Here is a 17,806-nt window from a genome sequence, read left to right as displayed (position 1 = left end):
GGCACATGGCTGACTCCATTGCGGGCCATTTTAACGCTCATTAAAATTATGGAGGTACCCAGAGCGCAGGCACCCGCCTGCTCCTCGCCCTGCGCAGGCTCGGCGCTCCGCTCCGCCCGAAGGTTTCTCACAACGTGCCCCTACGCATGCGTATTCTACAAGAACCCAGCTGGGCCAGAGGTGAAGGGGCTTGGTCTCCTCTGTACGCCTGCGCCGGGAGACGCCGTGCGTCGCGGGGGCGGGGCCGCGCAGGCGTGTTGGGTGTCCCGGCGCCAGAGCATAAACAAGAGCGGGGCCGGGATGAGGCGGCGGTTGATCCCCGAGCAGCGAGTGGTGGCGATCGCGGCGGCGAACGGGGCCCGCCGCCGACCCTGAGTGCAGCCCGACCCACCATCCAGCGCGTGAGCCCCAGCCGGCCGCCCCAGCCATGAACCTGGCCAGTCAGAGCGGCGAGGCCGGCTCTGGCCAGCTGCTCTTCGCCAACTTCAACCAAGACAACACGTACGGCGGGGCGGGGGTCGGAGGTCGGGGTCGGAGGTCGGGGCCCGGGCAGGCTGGCGGGGGGCGCGCGCCGTGCTGGGGCCGGGGTGTGGAAGCCGGGCCTTCGGGCCGAGACGGGAGAAGGCGTCCGCGGGGCGAGGCGGGAGGGTCCGCTCGGGGACCCTCGGGCGCTGCCTTGCACTTTCCGATGGAGACCGATGTCTTTCACCTCCTCACCGGAGGGCTTCTGTTTCCGACTTGGCTGCTCGCAAAGTTGGGACAGAACTTCGGTGGCCTGACTTGTGGGCGCCTCTGGGGAGGTGGGGGTCGGGTCCGTCCTTCTTGCCCTCCCCGCCTTCCCCTGCGCTCTCGTCCGCACGCCTTCTCCCCTGCCGGGCCCTTTCCTGCTTTTGTTAGGGTCCCTTCCCCCATTTCTGTTCTCCTTTCCTCCTTCCTCACTTTTCTCTGTGATAGATAACTTTCGTGTGGCAAGACGCAAGCGTAGCGCTCACGGCCGACCCCAGTTCTAGGGCGAGAGCCCGGGGGGCTGTTTCAGAGAAGGGTTGGTGCCCCGGAGGCTGGATCATCCAGCCTCCGTGGAGGACAGGACCCGGATGCCAGCCATGGATGGCACGCTGTCTGCCCAGAGGGCTGGGGGCAGGGGGTCACGCGGATTCTTCAGAGGCTGCCTCTGGTGACCTGTGAGGATGGTTGCTAGGTGAGGTTTCTGGGAAGGAAGGATGAGTTGTGGGGCTGGAAGGGAGAGCCATTTTGGGACGTGAGTAACAGGAAGTGATGTAAGAGGAGGAGTGGGCATTGGGCTTGACACGATGTCAGCAGTGGTTGGGTTGACTTTTGCCTGGTTGAGTGGCATTGGCAGAGAGAAGAAGGTTTCTGGGTTGTTTTTTTTTTTTTTTTAATTTAAAGTTAACTGTAGAATGGGGAGCGCCTTCCCAGAGTTGTGGGCCCAGTAGAAGGCAGTTGCAAAGTGGTTCTGTACTGAGAGTTGGAAGGAAGCTGATCACCTAGTCTGATCACCTGAAGTTCAGAGAGGTTCAGAGACATGCTTTGGTCTTAGAGTTGGTGGATGGCGGGTTAAGGACTAGAATCTCGTCTCCTGAGGTCTCTCTCAATGCTTTTTCCACACTGCCTCTGTTTTTTTCCTGCCTGTAGAGTAGGATTCTAGGAGCTCAGGTAGCATAGTGCCTAAGGCACTTGACTGCTAACCAGAAGGCTGGCGGGTTCAAACCCACCAGCCACTCCTTGGAAGGAAGGTTGGGCAATCTACTTCTGTAGTGATACTGCCTCGGAAACCCAAGGAGGGGTGGCTATGAGTCGAGGCCCACTCGATGGCACATAACAACAACAGAGTAGGATTCTGGGGGCGATGAACTTAGAAATTAGAATGATGACAGTACTCTATAAAGATTACTGTCATGGTCTGTATGACCAAAAGCCATTAAAAAATAAATAAATAATCCAGATAACCTGTTGGGTTCGTTGTAATTGGAATAGATGATATCGTATTAATCCAGGTAGAGAAACCAACTAGATGTTAAGCCTTTAATGAAGAGCCCTGGTGGTGCGGTAGTTAAGCACGTGGCTACTAACTGAAAGGTCAGTGGTTTGAACCCACCCGACTGCTCTGCAGGAGAAAAGACCTGACGTCTGGTCCCATAAAGATTACTGCCCGGGAACCCTATGGGACAGTTCAGCTCTGTCGTGGGGTTGCTGTGAGTCAGCATTAACTCAGTGGCACCAGCAATAACAAACCCTTAATGTTTTGAGACTAGTAAGAAAATAGGAGTCCCGGTGGCACAGTGGTTAAGCACTGGGCTGCTAACCAAAAAGTCGGCAGTTCAAACCCACCATCCCCTCTTTGGAAGAATGTGTGGCTGTCGGCTTCCATAAAGACTACAGCCTTGGAAACCCTATGGGGCAGTTCTACTCTGTCTGTAGGGGCACTCTGAGTCAGAATGGACTCCATGGCAGTGGGTTTGGTCTGGGCTTTGCTTCCGTGAAGGTTACAGCTTTGGAAACCCTGTGCAGCAGTTCTTTGTCCATATTTTCACTATGAGTCAGAATAGACTCATTGGGATTTTGGTTTCAAGAAATAGTAGTGTGGTTCTCTGTGCCTTTTATACATTAGAGGATCCTAAAACAGTTTCTACTACTCTGACTTTTTCACTACTTCTCACATGTTATTTATGTTGGAAGGAATTCAGATACAGGCAAGCGTTTTCTTTTGCTGCTGTTTCACATAGGCTCCCAAGGTCCCTGTGTAGAGGAGACTGCTGCCGCGTGTGGCCTGAAGTCGAGCCTTTCACCCTTGGAAACCACGCACCTCCCCACCTGTGAGTCCTGATGCTGTGAGTTCTAGGGAAGATTTCCCTGTCGTGATGTTGACTTACCAAGGAAACCTTGGTTTAGTATGAGCATAAATTAAGGAACAGTAAGTTAGGCTTCTGTTGGAGAAGATTATTGAATTAAGATGACTATGATTTGTTAAAAACCTACACTTAAAAGAGATAAAGAAGTACCTGAGGAGAGGTCTTGTGTATGTCATTTCCTCCCGGTGTCCAAAACTCATCAGACCCTCTGCGGCCAGTTGACTCTGACTCACAGCACCCCTAGAGGACAGAGCAGAACTGCCCACAGGGTCTCCAAGGCTGTCAACCTTCACGGAAGCAAAGCCCAACCCACACCCACTGCCTGGAGTCCATTCTGACCCACAGCGCCCCAGAGGACAGAGTGGAACTGCCCACAGGGTCTCCAAGGCTGTCAATCTTCACAGAAGCAAAGCCCAAACCACACCCACTGCCATGGAGTCCATTCTGACTCAGGACCCCCCTGGAGGACAGTGGAACTGCTTAAAGCCGATTGCCACATCTTTCTCCTGTAGAGTAGCTGATAGGTTTGAATCACCGACCTTTCTTTCAGCAGCTGAGCTCTTTCATCTCTGCACCACCAACCCATCTCCCAGATTATTTTTCTGTAGGAACACAATTTTTAGCAAGTCAAAAAATGTCATGGAACCCCCTTCAGTAGCCTCAGGGAGAAAGTTTGGAAGCCACATCACCTAGAATGTGTCTGCAATACTTTGAGCAGGAGGGTGTTTGGTATACCCCCACGTAGCCCTGCTTTCTGGTACTGGCAGTGTGATGAACTGTCGTGTATTTTTGTTTTCTCTTTACGCTGCTTCTCCTTAAAGTGCGAGGAAGCTTTATTAGCTTTTTGCCATCTGTTTCATTGATGTTTTTCAGTGAGGCCAGTGAAAGAAGCATCAGGAAACAGCTGGTCTGGGTCCTCTCAACATTGACTCTTATCTGTAGTTGATCTCAATCCTAGTTTTTGAAAGTAATGCTTGAGAAAGCTTCTATTTGAAGAATTTTTGGCTTTTTCAAATTAAAGTAGCAGAGTGGCAGAGTGTTAGAGTCTTAAATGGAAAGTGAGTTCAGGTGGTCACCACTCAGCTTATGGGAAGTGTTTGATTCAACAACCCCTGCTTTAAGGAACATTCTTAAAAGGGACAAAAGAAAGGGATTTACCTTTTAAGTCTTCTGTTTGTAGAGTTGATGTTATCTGGGAAAGTTCAAGGTGGGGAACAATGAGCAGCAAGTTGCCTCTGGGTGATGGTGACAGGTGGTCACTCTTCTTTACAGCGTCTGCACATTGAGGGTCTGGGTAGCAGGTGGCTTCTCCAGATCCTGCAACCTTCAAGTTCATGTCACTGCCTGCAGGGTAGAGGGTATGTTTGAGGGCGGGAGAATCGCTTAGCAGGATGCTGTCCATAGTTGTAGCCAGTGGAAAGGGGACTTGATGTGACGAGAGATGCGCGGGATGAATTCAAGGGAGAAGTCACAGGGACCCCTAAGGCTCTGGCGTGTGCTCTGGGTGAGCAGTGATAACGTGATAGGAGAAGAACTAGGGAAGGAGGCACAGGAGGGTAGAGGGGACTGCTGTTTGGGTACCAGGTGGAGGTCTGGGGTGGAGATGGGGGCTGCTGGGATGACGAGCTAGGAGCGACTGAGAGGCACCAAACGAGGGTGCGAGCGCCCCTCCAGTCTCGGCAGCCATGATTCAGGTTGCTTCCCCTCCCGAGGTGTCTGTTCCCACCAGCACCGTAGTCCATTGTCAGGTGTCCAGGGTGGCTCTTTCATGGTGGAGATCAGGAAAAGGAAATACTTTCACGGGCTGGGAGCATGGAGAGAAGAGAAAAGAACACTAAGAATGAGATCTGACTCACTTTTTTTGCTTTCTTGTGGAAATCACTGTATTGAATTAAGAAAAGATAGTTGCTGTTGAGCTGATTGGACTCGTGGCAGCCCCGTGTGTGCAGAGCAGAGTGACACGCCATGGGGTTTTCAGGGCGGTGGCATTCCCAAGGCACCTCTGGATAGGCTCTGACTGCCAGCCTTCTGGTTAGCAGTAGAGTGCTTCACCATTTGCACCACCTCAGTTTAAATTTATCGCCAGAGACTGTCAGTGAAAGATGGTGGGCCAAACCCCTGCATTGTCTTGACTCCTTCCCCAAACCCCAGTAACCTGTTAATACAGATACTTAAAAAGGCTTAAACCTGTGAGGATAGGGAGAATGAGGAAGGAGACACTAGCCACCCACTTTTGGAAGCTAGCAAGTGGCAGAGGCAGCGAGTTCCTAAATCTGGTGCTGGAGGTAGCAGAGAAGCAGCCGCAGAATCCCCCAAGATCTGGGGCTGGGCGGGTGAGGGGACCTCAGCAAGTGGGTAAAGGGGTTTGTGTGGGCAGCATCGAGAGGACTGGATCAGGGTGTGCTGCTCCCCCACTCTGGCTCCGGAGCATGTGTGCGGGACTCTGGGCCGGGCCCCAGGCTCAGTGGAGGCAGGGTACAGTAGTGATATGGTGGGAGAAACCATTGGCCCGTTTCTTCCTTTGTTATTAACCGATCCCACTTGTTGACTTTTAAAAAATCACCACATGAGCATTTACTGGGGAAGATAGTTCTTCCCTTCCCTGTGCACCCCCGCCCCCATTCCCGGGCCGGCCGTTGGATGGCCGGGCTGATGATTAAAACCAGAAACTCCAAAGGGGCTGGGTGGGGGGTGGGAGACCCCGTCATTGGTGTTAGAGGTGAAAATGGCAAACTTTTTGTTGACAGTCATCCTTTTAAAGTTTCTACCTTTACTGATAACAGCGGGCACTCAGGCTACACTGTGTGTGTGTGTGTGTGGTGTCTACACACACACACACACACGCTTCTCCACGCAGAGGGCATGGGTGGGTCAGTGGGAGGATGCAGTGTGGACGTCTCTTCCTAGGATCAGCCAGTGGGGGCCCTGTGGGCCACAGCAGTCTCAGCCACAGCCAGTGGGGGGCCGACCGAGCAGCAGGGCCGTCAGTGTGCGTGAGGCCACCATGAGTCAGCGCCAGCTAACAACTTCTGTATGTGGCACATACCGCTGCTCTGTGTGTGCGTGAGTGTATTAGGGGCGTGTGTTTACGTTTCCTAATGATAAAACCAGCCGAACCAGCTCCCACAGGTCAGAGTACCATTGCCCGACCCGGGCTTTCATGGCTGTGGCCCCCCAGAAGCTGATCCCCAGGCCTGCCCACTGAGGCGCCCTGCACGGGTGCATCCCTTTCGGTTGTCCACGCAGGGACTCCTCCTCAGTGATGGGCACATGATCAGTTTTGGAGACCACGGGATGAAAATCCTAGTTGAGGGGCTGAATCTAAGTCAGTTCCTGGATCTAGAACGTCACCCTCGATCAGCCCAGCCGGAATGGGTCCTGCCCATCGGGAGCCATGAGAGCCTGGGGGGTGGGAGACCCGCTTCGAAGGCTCATTAATCTTGCCCAGGGGAGAGGCCCTTTCTAAGCCTATCTTACCCATAATGCTAATAAGCTTGGGATGCGGTTTCCAAGTCAACAAGAAATTAGAAAGGAGACTGTTAATGACAGACATAATGGTTACAAAGAAGAGTGACAACGATCAGCCAAACAAAAGGTGGAAAAAAATATTCTTAAAAACTCAACCATTTTATATTTGATGTAGGTACACAAAACCTATGCCTCATTAAGGTCAGAGAGGGCCCCCTGTATCATGACACTGTAATGTGTCCTTTAGTGATGTGAACCCAGGAAAATGTCAAGAATTTGCTATCCTCACCTTTTAAGAAAGGAGCCCTGGTGGTACAGTGGTTAAGTGCTTGGCTAATAACCTGTAGTTCAGCGGTTCAAACCCACTGGCTGCTCCAGAGGGGGAGGAGGTGGCAGTCAGCTTCCATAAAGACTGACAGCCTGGAAAACCCTGTGGGCAGTTCCACTCTGTCCTCTAGGGGCGCTGTGGGTCAGAGTGGACTCCACAGCAGTGGGTGTGGTTTGGGCTTTGTTTCTGTGAAGATTGACAGCCTTGGAGACCCTGTGGGCAGTTCCACTCTGTCCTCTAGGGGCGCTGTGAGTCGGGAGTGACTCAATGGCAGTGGGGTTGGTTGGTTTTTGGTTTTAAGAATACGAGAAGGTACATGGTTTCAAAACAGTTTTTTTATCCAAAATGGAGGTACTTAAAGTGGCGATCCTTAGTTATCTGGAAAACAGGTTTTTCTAACCACAATTTTCCAGAAGTTCTGGGTTGCTAGGATATTTTATTTTTGGCCTTCCTAGATATTCTTGTATTTTTGCTGACTCTTTTATTACTTTCAAAATATTTACGGTAATGATGCCCACCTAATGTACTTCATTGATGTTAGTCTGATATAATGAAGTATATTTGCAAAGAACAATGATAGGATCTGATAGTTTTTTCTTTTCAAAGATGAGCCAATGCAATTTTAAAAACTTAATAGTGCTCATGGCATCTCCCTTCTTAGAATATATTTCTTCTACGTATGTGTGAAAAAAAACCAGAGATCAAGTTTTTAGTAGAGACATGACCATTCAGATAGCCCTCACTTTTGTCTTGAAGTCCAGAGCCTCAGAGGGTGAAACGTCAGCCTTCGTTACCCCGTTTTCTGGATCCTTTTCCACCTCCACTTGTTTTTGTGTCCTGAACATTAAAGACGAGCGATGATCCTAGTGGCTGACTCTTCTCTTCTTCCACTGCTTCCTGCTTCTTTCTGTCCTCTTTGCTTTTTAAAAATTGTTTTGTTAAGAAAATACACAGCACAGTGCACCCCAGTTCAGCTCTTTGCACCCATACAATTCAGTGACTTCAGTTACAGTCTTCGAGTCGTGTAACCATTCCCCCTGCTTTCTGAGTTGTTGCTCCCCCATTAACACAGACTCCCTGCCCCTCAACTTCCTGTCTGATCTTTCCAGTCGCTCTGCTCGTTTCTGTAGCTGCTGTTGAGTCAGTTTCAGGTCAGAGGTCCTGGGTCATGCTCACAATTGGTGCTGTGCTTGGTCCCATGAAAGCCAAAACCCACCCCAGGCGGGTGGTTCTCGAGAGCCTAACGCTCAAGGCATGCGTCGCGTGCCAGGTAAGCTAAGCTTTTGTTTGATGTTCAGAAGACTTCAGGGGGTAGTTGTAAAGATAATCTCAGGACAGCAGTATCACAGATGCAGCTCGTCTCCACGGCTCCAGGAAGTCTGGAGTCCAGGGAGTTTGAGATTCTGCTCTTCGTCTCCTCGGCTCTCCTTGCTGTGGTTGTCCTCGTCAGTCGGGTTCAGGAGGGTGGCAGTCGTCTGATTGGGACGTGTTTCACGCAGTGGCACAGAGCTGTGCTCGGGGATCTAAAGAGTTCTCAGGGGACCCCCAGGCTGCTTCGCCGAAGCAGGGTGTGAGCAGAGTCTGGACTCTTGTGTGACCTCTCAGGCGGGACCTTGCTTTTTTCTCCTGAGCCAACTCCATGGTCTGCTGGTTCGGGTTCCAGGTCAGCTGTGAGGGCCGTTTGGTTCCCAGCCACTGCTCAGCACACAGCGCCCTGACGGAGCGTCGCTTCTCCGGGGCCTCAGTGGGCGCAGAGGGGCGCAGCGTCCCCGCTGGGTCGGCAGTCCGTCTCAATGTTAGCCTGTCAGCTCCTTGCCCTCTCCGTCGGCCCTCACATGGGCGAGGCGTGCACCCGGGAGCCTGGGAGAGCTGGAACAGCCTCGCCCTTGGAGTTTCCCGCCTTTGACGAGCTGCAGCCTCACCTCTTCCCTGTTGCTCTCTTGGTGGAGCGTGTTGGAATTTTCTTCCACTGACATGGTTCTGGCTTTCACACGTTTTACCGTCCATCACGTCCCCTCAGGAGTCCCCGTGGGCTTTGGGGGAATCGATGGCTCTGGGCTCCTTGCCTCCATTTCAGTCTCAGACTTGCCTTTTACAGCTCAGACTTCACCTTTCAGTTTTTATGGGTTTAAATAAGAGTACTGCCTGTCTCTGTTTTGTCGGCGCCCATATGTCCCTGGCCCCGAGTTGTGTCCTTCTCAGTCCCTTCTTCCCTCCTTTCCTCCCAGCTGCTGTCCCCTGGTACGACCCTGACCTCACCTCTGCTCGAGTTTGGATGACGATGGCCGTGATTTGGTGATGTGGGGGCGAGTTGTACATGGTCACTGTCTACACGTCTCAGCTCTTATTTCTGCATTTGGCTTTTTTGCAGGTCCCTAGCTGTTGGTAGTAAGTCCGGTTATAAGTTTTTCTCCCTTTCTTCTGTGGATAAGCTGGAACAGATCTATGAATGCAGTAAGTGTTTGCTTTATTTTTTTCCCCTTTAAAAAAAAAAATAAAAAAGATAAGTTGTATTTGAATTAGAGCACATTCTTGTGTCCAGCACTGGTTTAACTCCTGACACCCCGTGACCAACACGCTTCTTCGGCGTGGTCTCCACAAGAGCTGCCAGCTGTTAACATGTGGACTGTGTTCCTCCCAGTCATTTCTGCCCACTGGCGCCCACCCAGGTGCACGTGCAGAAATAGCTCTGCTTTATGGCTTGTCTCTTTAAATACATGTATTTCCCTCTTTCTCATGCCATTTAAACCATTGCCGTTTCTGTCTTAAAGGCCTTCCAGAGAAGAGGACACCCTGTAGTCCCAGTGAGAACAGTTTTTTTTCTTAGCGTATCCTTTGAGGGCCCTGAGTAGCCTCCCTGTTGGAGAGGAGTAGGAATAGCAGGATGTCACTCACTCAGCTACCGCCTGTAGGCTTTTGGGTGGATCACGCCACTATGAGCCTCCTCAGTAATACCTGTCTAAAGACTGGTTAGCGAGGTGACAGACACAACTAACAGTGTGTCGTACGTGGTCCCCTTTGGCGTGGCGCTCGCTGAATAGAGGAGAGGAGCAGCTGTCCGCCTCCCCTGGTGAGAATGATGGAAAGCTGAGCCCCTCTCCACTTCCCATAACTTTGAAAAAATGGAGATCACTGTGGCTTCACGGGCCGTGACAAGGACTGGTACAGACCCGGGCGTCCTTTGCCCAGCTCCTGCTGGTGGTTACAGATGTGGTGAGATGGCACGGCCAGGGTATTGACACCGATGGCAGTCTGCAGTCTCGCTCCGACTGCCCCAGCTCACTCTGCTCATGTGTATGGGTGTCCTGATTCTATATGGTTTTGTCCTGTGTCCTGCAGCATAGTCCCAGCTCTGCACACCACAAGGGTCCCTCCCACCATTGCCTAGCCCTAACCCCTGGCCACCACCAGTCTGTCCTCCCTTTCTAATACTGCTGTTTCAGAAGTGTCACCTAAGTGGAGCTCTGGAATCTTGCAGGGTTGGGGTCTCTGCTTCACGTGGTCCCTAGAGGCTCGGTCAGGTGTGTGTGTGTGTCAGTCAGGTTAGTTCTCTTGTTGCTGAGGAGTATCCGTGGTGGGGATGCGCCACAGGTCGTCTGGTTTCTCGCCTACCATAGGACGCCTGGGCTGACTCCAGTGCGGGGCTCTCAGCAGTGAGCCTCTTTGAATGCTCACGCACCGGTTTTTGTGTGAATGTATGTTTTCATCTCTCTGGGATGATGTCCAGGAGTGCAGCCCCGTGATTGGTATGGGAGGTCCAGTTTCCCCACGTCCTTGCCAGCACTAGCTCTTGTCCTGTTTATTGTAGCCATTCTGATAGCCATGTAGTACTATCTCTTTGGTTTTAATTTGCATATCCCCAGTGGCTAATGTTGTTGAACATCTTTTCATCTATCTGTTTGCCATCTTTGTGTCCTCTGCAGTGGAGGCCTGTTCATGTCTCTTGCACACTTTCTTGTGGATTGATTGTGTTTTCACTATTGAGTTTTGCAGTAGCTGGCGTGTATCATAGATACTATACTAGTCTTTGGTTGGCTTTGTGGTTTATCAGTTTTGGCTCCCTGATATGTAACATTTTGAGCAGACCCCTGACGCCTGCCCATGGCCTTGGCCTAGGTGAAGGACCCTTGTATTAGAGAGCAGAGGAGTTCCGGATTCACAGTCTCCTTACTTGTACTTAGTCACGCTGGAATTTGGGTTCAAGGATATTTGCCCCTTAAGATTTTACGTGGGCATGAAGTTTTCGGGAGCAGTCCTTATTTTATTTTTCAAGTACATTTTATTGAAATATGATTTATGTACAGTGAAATACACAAAATTAAAGTGACATGGGTCAAAGCTTTATTTATTTATTTGCAGTGTTCCCCCGACCCCTGGTAACCAACAAAGTTTCCTTCCATATATAAACCTTTCCTTGACTTTTTACAATAATGAACTAATACTATATTTGTCCTTGTGTGATTGACTTATTTCACTCAGCATAATGTCCTCCATGTTCATCCATGTGACGTGTTTTGCAGATTCTTTTATTCTTTAGGGTTGCGTAGTATTCCATTGTGTGCATGTACCATGGTTTGGTTATCCGTTCTTCTGTTGATGAGCACCTAGTTTGTTTCCATCTTTTTGCTCTTGTGAAGAGTGCTGGAAGCTGTCCTCATTAAAAACACCAGGAGCTCCTTCCTGAGGGCACCGTGTCCTGAGCTCTGCCCCCACTGTGGGACCTGCTGTCTCTGCGAGGATCGCCCTTTGTCAGGGCTTGGCTGCTTAACGTTTAGGCACATCTCACTCATGTTCTTGTTTCCGTTCATCCAGTAAACACTTTTGTCAAGGACTTGCCATATGCCAGGTCTGTCCTGCCCACGAGAGAGATGGCAGTGGTGAGATTTCTGTTCTTGTGGCCCTTAACGCTTAAATGGAGGAGGACGGATGAGAGACTAGTGCCTGTGTTTGTGTAGGACATTGGGCTTGGGATGCAATGGCAAGCAAGCCTCAGTGTGAGTGTTGTGGTGGTTGTTGGCAGCCGTCACGTTGACCCCAGCTCATGGCGACCCCCTGTATTGCAGAGGAGAGCTGCTCTGGGGGTGTTCTGGGCTGTAATGTCTATGGAAGCAGGTTGCCAAGTCTTCCTTCTGCAGAACGGCTGCATGGGTGAGCAGTCTGTCACCACCTGTAGCGTGAGTGAAAGGCCCCTGGGTGGCACAGATGGTTTGTGCTCGACTGCTGACCGAAGGGCTGGCAGTTGGAACCCACTCAGACTTGCTGCTGGCTGGTCAGAATTGGCTCAACAGCAGCGGGTTGACAGACGCTGAAGACCCAGGAAGGAAGCAGCTTCTTGCGCAGGGACCTGACGCCGAAGCACCTCTGGCTGCCGGTTAGGGCCCTGCAGGCTCCCTCCCGGGCCCTGTCTGCGGCCCCTACTCCCCTTCACGCCTGCCTGCCTCCAGGAACTCTCGCTTGCCCCTCCTGTCATCACCTCCACAGCAAGCCCTTTGCTGCTACTGCTCCGGACAAGCATCTGGGCCCTTTAAAGGGAGGTGGTGTGAGATTGGGGAGGAAAGGGAAATTATTGCAGTCAGCGTCCCTGACTCCCGGTTCCCACCTGGCTGGCTCAGTCACTAGTCCTGTCTGTCTTTCGGCTCGGCTGCTGGCGCTGACCATGTCTTCTCAACAGCCCCTCTAGTGTGGAGGCTGAAAGGTGGGGTCAGGTGATAAAATAAGTGTGAACCATGTGCTGGCGGGGCCCGGGTGGACGTGGGTGTCTCTGAAGATCACCAGCGGGGGCGTCTGTGGGGCTTCTGTCCCACACAGTGGTACCCAGAAGACATTGCTTCAGAGGTGGGTGGTCTGCGGTCTCTGGGATCACCCTTTGTCAGGGCTGGGCTGCTTAACGTGTAGACACATCTTGCTCACCCCTCCTCTCTCATATTGTTTTGGTAAAATCTTTTGATAGTGTTAAGTATTTAATTTTTAGGGGGTCCCAGTTAATCTAGTTTATCTTCTGTTGTTTGTGGATTTTTAGTTGTGTTTGGTGTGTTTATGCCTAAAGTTAGGGCCCGACCTTTGTCTCTGTGTTATCTTCCAGCACCTTTATGGTTTTAGTCATTTAGATCATTGATTCATATTTTAGTTTTCGTGTATGTGGTGAGATGGGTCATGTTTCATTTTTCTGTAAATGGATATCCAGTTTTGCCAGCACTGCTTATTAGAGACCGTCTGTTCCTCATTGAGGGAGCTCTGGTGGTGTAGTGCCTAAGGCACTTGACTGCTAACCAGAAGGCTGGTGGTTCAAACCCAAGGAGGGGTCACTATGAGTCGGATCCAACTCGATGGCAGTGGGTTTATTTTTTTGGGGTTATTCCTCATAGAATGGTCAAAGTTCAGTTGTCTGTAGATGGATGAACTCTGGATTCTCAGTTCTGTTCCGTTGGTCTCAAGCTTTGGTATTTTAAACGACCTCATATGCATGCAAAAGCTGGGCAGTGCATAAGGAAGACCAAAAAAGAAACATTTGAGTTACAGTGAAGAATATTGAATCTACCGTGGGTCGCCAGAAGAACAAACAGATCCATCTGGGAAGAAGTGCAGCCAGAGTGTGCCCCTTGGAAGTGAGGAGGGTGAGACTTTGCCTCACTTTGGATATTTTGTCAGGAGAGACCAGTCCCTGGAAAGGACATCATGCTCCGTGAAGCAGAGGGTCAGTGAGAGGAGGAAGACCCTTCAGTGAGATGAAGTGACACAGTGGCTGCAAGAATGGCTGAAACATGCAGTGACCGCGAGGGTGGCGCAGAACCCGGCGTTGCTTTGCTCAGCGGTGCACAGGTCACTGAGTCGGAGCCAACTTGATGGTCCCAAACGTTGTCAGCTCTGTGTTTGGTGTTTATACGGGGGTCTGTGTTCACCACCTTCGTTCCCATTGCTATTGGTGTTTATACGGGGGTCTGTGTTCACCACCTTCATTCCTGTTGCTGTTGGTGTTTATATGGTGGTCCGTGTTCACCACCTTCGTTCCCATCGCTATTGGTGTTTATATGGGGGATCCGTGTTCACCACCTTCGTTCCTGTTGCTATTGGTGTTCATACAGGGGATCCGTGTTCACCACCTTTGTTCCCGTTGCTAAAACAGTCTTGTTTTTTTCCCCATCAGTCCATGTAGCCACTGGCAGTTTTTATATTTAAGAAGAAGTAACAATGCTGACCTTCCCCATTCCCGCGCCGAGACCCTGGTAAACACCCACTCCTAACTTACCTGCACGGTTGATTTCTAAAGACCAGGCTGTTACGTGAAGATGGAGGGTGACTACATCCTTACCCTGAAATCAAACCGAACCCATTGCCATCGTGTTGATTCTCACTCATAGTGACCCTGTAGGGCAGGGTAGAGCTGCACCCTAAGTTTTCCAAGGCTGTCAATCTTGGCGGAAGAAGACTGCCTCTCTTTATCCCACAAGTGACTGGTGGGTTCGAACTATAGACCTCTTAGCCACTGTGTTATCAGAGCTCCTTCCATCATTACGTAACTGCCAAACCACTGAGAGTCATGGCCCAGCCAAGTCAGCATAAAACCTTAACCATCGCACCTCAGCATTTGTTACTGCCAGATGTGCAGTATTAACGGGTAGACTGCTGTTGTTGTTATGTGCTCTGGAGTCGGACTTGGCTCACAGTGACCCCTCCTTGGGTTTCTGAGGCAGTATCACCACCGAAGTAGATTGCCCAACCTTCCTTCTGAGAAGTGGCTGGTGGGTGAGTTTGAACCGCCAGCCTTCTGGTTAGCTGTCAAGTGCCTTAGGCGCTATGCTACCAGAGCTCCCAATGGGTAGTCAAATGATTTTTTACAAGTGTCGAAAATACGGAATGTCATATGATCAGATAGGAAGTGAAGAATAAGTATACAAGCACTATTTTCTACACAGCACAGACATTTAGAAGGCAAATTGCAGAATGTCAGATGATCAGATAGGAAGTGAGGGATAAGCACACAAGTGCTATTTTCTAAATGGCACAGACATTTAGAAGGCAAATTGGTTTTTCCGTTTTGTTTTCTTTGCATCTTGTGTTTCTGAGCTTGAAGAAACAGACCATAAAGCATTCAGTCCCGAAGCGAAACAAGAGCAGACCATCTCTTAGCTCAGCAGGTGGCCAGAGCCCACTGTGGTGGTAGCACTGCGCCCTCAGACAGAACCCCTTCATCCGGCCTTCTGCCTCTGCCAGGACACGAGCCTCACTTACTTTACAGGCCGTCGCCCACCCTGAGTGTGAGGAGGCGCTTTCTGACAGCATGACTCTGGGGTGGACTTGTGCTGGATGGAATATTCGCCTAAGTGTGATTGACAGCGATGGATTCCACAGAGGTGAAACGCCAGTGGCCTCTCTGTGCTTGAGTCTGTAACGGGCTGGCTGGCTCTTCAGGTGCGTCTGACAGATGGCCCGTGTGGCGCTGTGTGGTACCATTGTTTAGTGACGTCCTCCTCCTCTTCTACTCTAGGAACTATCCTTGCCAGCTGGGAACAGGGCCAACAGAAGCAAAATAGCATTTCTTAAATCAAGTGATCATCGCTCAAATTAAATTTCCAGAAGGCAGTGTCTGGGAGGACGGGCAGAAACTGGCAGAGCCATCTACCCTCGACGCCTGGGGTCGCTGCCGTGCATATTCCCACTACCTTGGTGGTCAGCAGGGTGCTTGCCGGCCCTGGTGTTTCAGTAACATGCCATCCTGAGTATTACACGTGTGTGACTGGCATGTTTTGTTTTCCATTTGAGGACACAGTGGCCTCCTTTTACCAGCCTGGTCTATTGCTAAGGGGCTCTAGTGGCACAGTGGGTAAGGCGTTTGTGTGCTAACCAGACTGTCAGCAGTTCAAACCCACCAGCTACTCCATGGGAGCGAGATGAGGCGGTCTACTTCTGTAAGGATTTACAGCCTTGGAAGCCCTGTGGGCAGTTCTTTTCAGTCCTGTAGGGTTGCCAGGAGTCAGAATTGACTTGAGGAGAGTAGGTTTGGTTTGGTTTGAGCCGTCTGCACTTGAACTTGGAACGGTGGCTCTGGGGGTGTGGGTTGTATGTGTTTAGATCTGAAAGTCCTGTTGGCTGTGACACGCCATACAAACCCACTGCTGTGAAGTCGATTCATTCCGACTCACAGCGACCTGTAGAACAGAGAACTGCCCTGGAAGGTTCCAAGCTGTACTCTGGACACAAGCGAATGACCAGGCCTTTCTCTTGTGGAACCACTGGGTTCGAACAGACTACATCTCCACGAGGGCTCCTTAATTGCAACACAAAAAAATGTCAAAGAGCTTCTGGAAAGAAGGCAGTAGTGAAAATAAACAGCAGCAACTCCAGAGCCCGACGATGTGTGGACTAGATCTCCGTGTGAGGGGTGCGGTTGTGCAGAGCCAGGTGGCTGGGGCAGCTCGGAAGGAGCTCTGAAGTGTGTCGCGTTGTCCCACTCATTCCTGCTTCAGGAAGTTTGTGTTTTCCTCGGGGGGCCCACTGTCTCCTCTGTCTTTTCCAACACCCCCCCCCCCAACGTCTGGTGGCTCCCCTATTTGGAGCTCTGATGATGGTAAGTCAATCTTTTCCCAGAACATGCAGCGTTTAGCAGAGACTGGGCAGTTTCAGAGACCCTGGAAACCCGTCTCTGAGGGTCCATGGACTCGTGATCTTGGAGAACGTGGTCCCAGTGGCTGTCTCCTCTCTGTCGGTTTTCTCACTGGTGGTACACCCTGGTCTGGACGGCACCTACTGCCACACACTCCTGCCTGTGGTCTTAAGATACCAGCCACAGCTCAGATCTCTGCGTGGTCGGCCTGGGGGTTTCCTTAAACACTTTTCGACATAGATTGTCCCAGACTTATGATGAAGCTCACTCAGGACCGTCCTGGTTTTTGTTTTGTGGCACGTCTTGTCGTTGGTAACGTGTATTACCTAAGACGTGTGCATAATTTGCTCGTGCTGTCATCCTCATGCCACTGCCCAGAGCAAGCAAAGATTGGATTTATAAAGACACTGATATTAGAATGCAATAATAATAAAACCAAAAAGAAGGGAGGTGTTTGACTCACATCAGAACCAAGTTACAGCGTGGCCACCAGAGCAGAATCCCGGTGTGAGTTGGGGGCTGTGACGTTGACATGTTTGGAATGTACAGCTCAGTGGTGGTTAGCGTATTTACAATGCCTGAAACCTACTGCCAACTAATTTTAGAATTTATTTGATCATTCCAAGAAGCCCTGAACTCATTAGCACTTAGCTGCTCCCCGTTTCCTCCCAACCCTCAGCCTCAGACACCCACCAGCCTGCTCTGGCACCCTCAGTCCTGGGCACCCACTGACCTGCTCTGTCTCTGTAGGTTGGCTGTTCTGGAATTGTATGGTTATTTTGTACTCAGTCGGAAGGAAGGTTGGGCAATCTGCTTCTGTAGTGATACTGTCTTGGAAACCCAAGGAGGGGTCGCTATGAGTCAGATCCGGCAGTGAGTTTGTACTCAGTGTAGTGTTTCCAAGGCTCATTCGTGTAAGAGTACACCCCAGAACTTGTGTCTTTCCTGGCCTAGCAGTGTTCATTGTCCGTGTGCACCACACTCTCTCCGTTGGTCATCTGTCGATAGGCGCTTGCATGGTTTGCGCTCTTTGGCCACTGTGAACATCCGTGTGTAAGCTTTGGTGGGGACACGTGTTCTCACTTCTCTGGAGTGGGTGCCTGTGAATGGAGGTGCTGTCTGGACCCCTTTGTTTTGCCTGACTGGTGTGAGGACAGCTGTAAGATAAAGTCCTAGAATTAAAAATACAGGCTAACAGAGGAGTACATTTAAAAATCGATAGACATTGCCAACAAAGTTACTAGTTCACATTCCTGTCAGCAGGATGTTTTTGGGTGCCGTGGAGTCAGCTCTGACTCAGTGACCCTGTGTGGCGCAGGAGAATTGCCCCGAAGGGTTTCCTAGGCTGTCATAGTTACGGGGGCATGTCGCCAGGTCTTTGCTTCTCCGCAGCAGCTGGTGGGTTCAAACCACCGACCTTCCGGTTAGCACCGAGTGCTTAACTGTTGTGCCACCAGGGCTCCTTTCTGTGGGGTAGGAGGCCCTGCTTTGCTTCCCCCACTCTCACCACAGTAGGCACGGCTGCCATTTCGTATTTAC

The 17,806-nt window shown here is 50.9% G+C and overlaps 1 protein-coding gene across 1 annotated transcript in view; it reads left to right on the top strand.

Moving 5' to 3' along the window:
• The first annotated feature begins 427 nt into the window (after positions 1-427).
• The window catches only part of WIPI2 (WD repeat domain, phosphoinositide interacting 2), a 36,971-nt gene continuing 19,592 nt past the window's right edge, over positions 428-17,806 (top strand). Inside the window, exons 1-2 of the mRNA XM_007941130.1 lie at positions 428-501; positions 9,038-9,120. Coding sequence (XP_007939321.1) covers positions 428-501; positions 9,038-9,120 — 157 coding nt within the window. The remainder of the gene's footprint in view (positions 502-9,037; positions 9,121-17,806) is intronic.

Source organism: Orycteropus afer, unplaced genomic scaffold, assembly GCF_000298275.1.
Source record: "Orycteropus afer afer isolate SDZICR_OR568_19922 unplaced genomic scaffold, OryAfe1.0 scaffold00006, whole genome shotgun sequence".
NCBI classification, from domain to species: domain Eukaryota; kingdom Metazoa; phylum Chordata; class Mammalia; order Tubulidentata; family Orycteropodidae; genus Orycteropus; species Orycteropus afer.
This window is presented reverse-complemented; position numbering and strand designations above follow the sequence as displayed.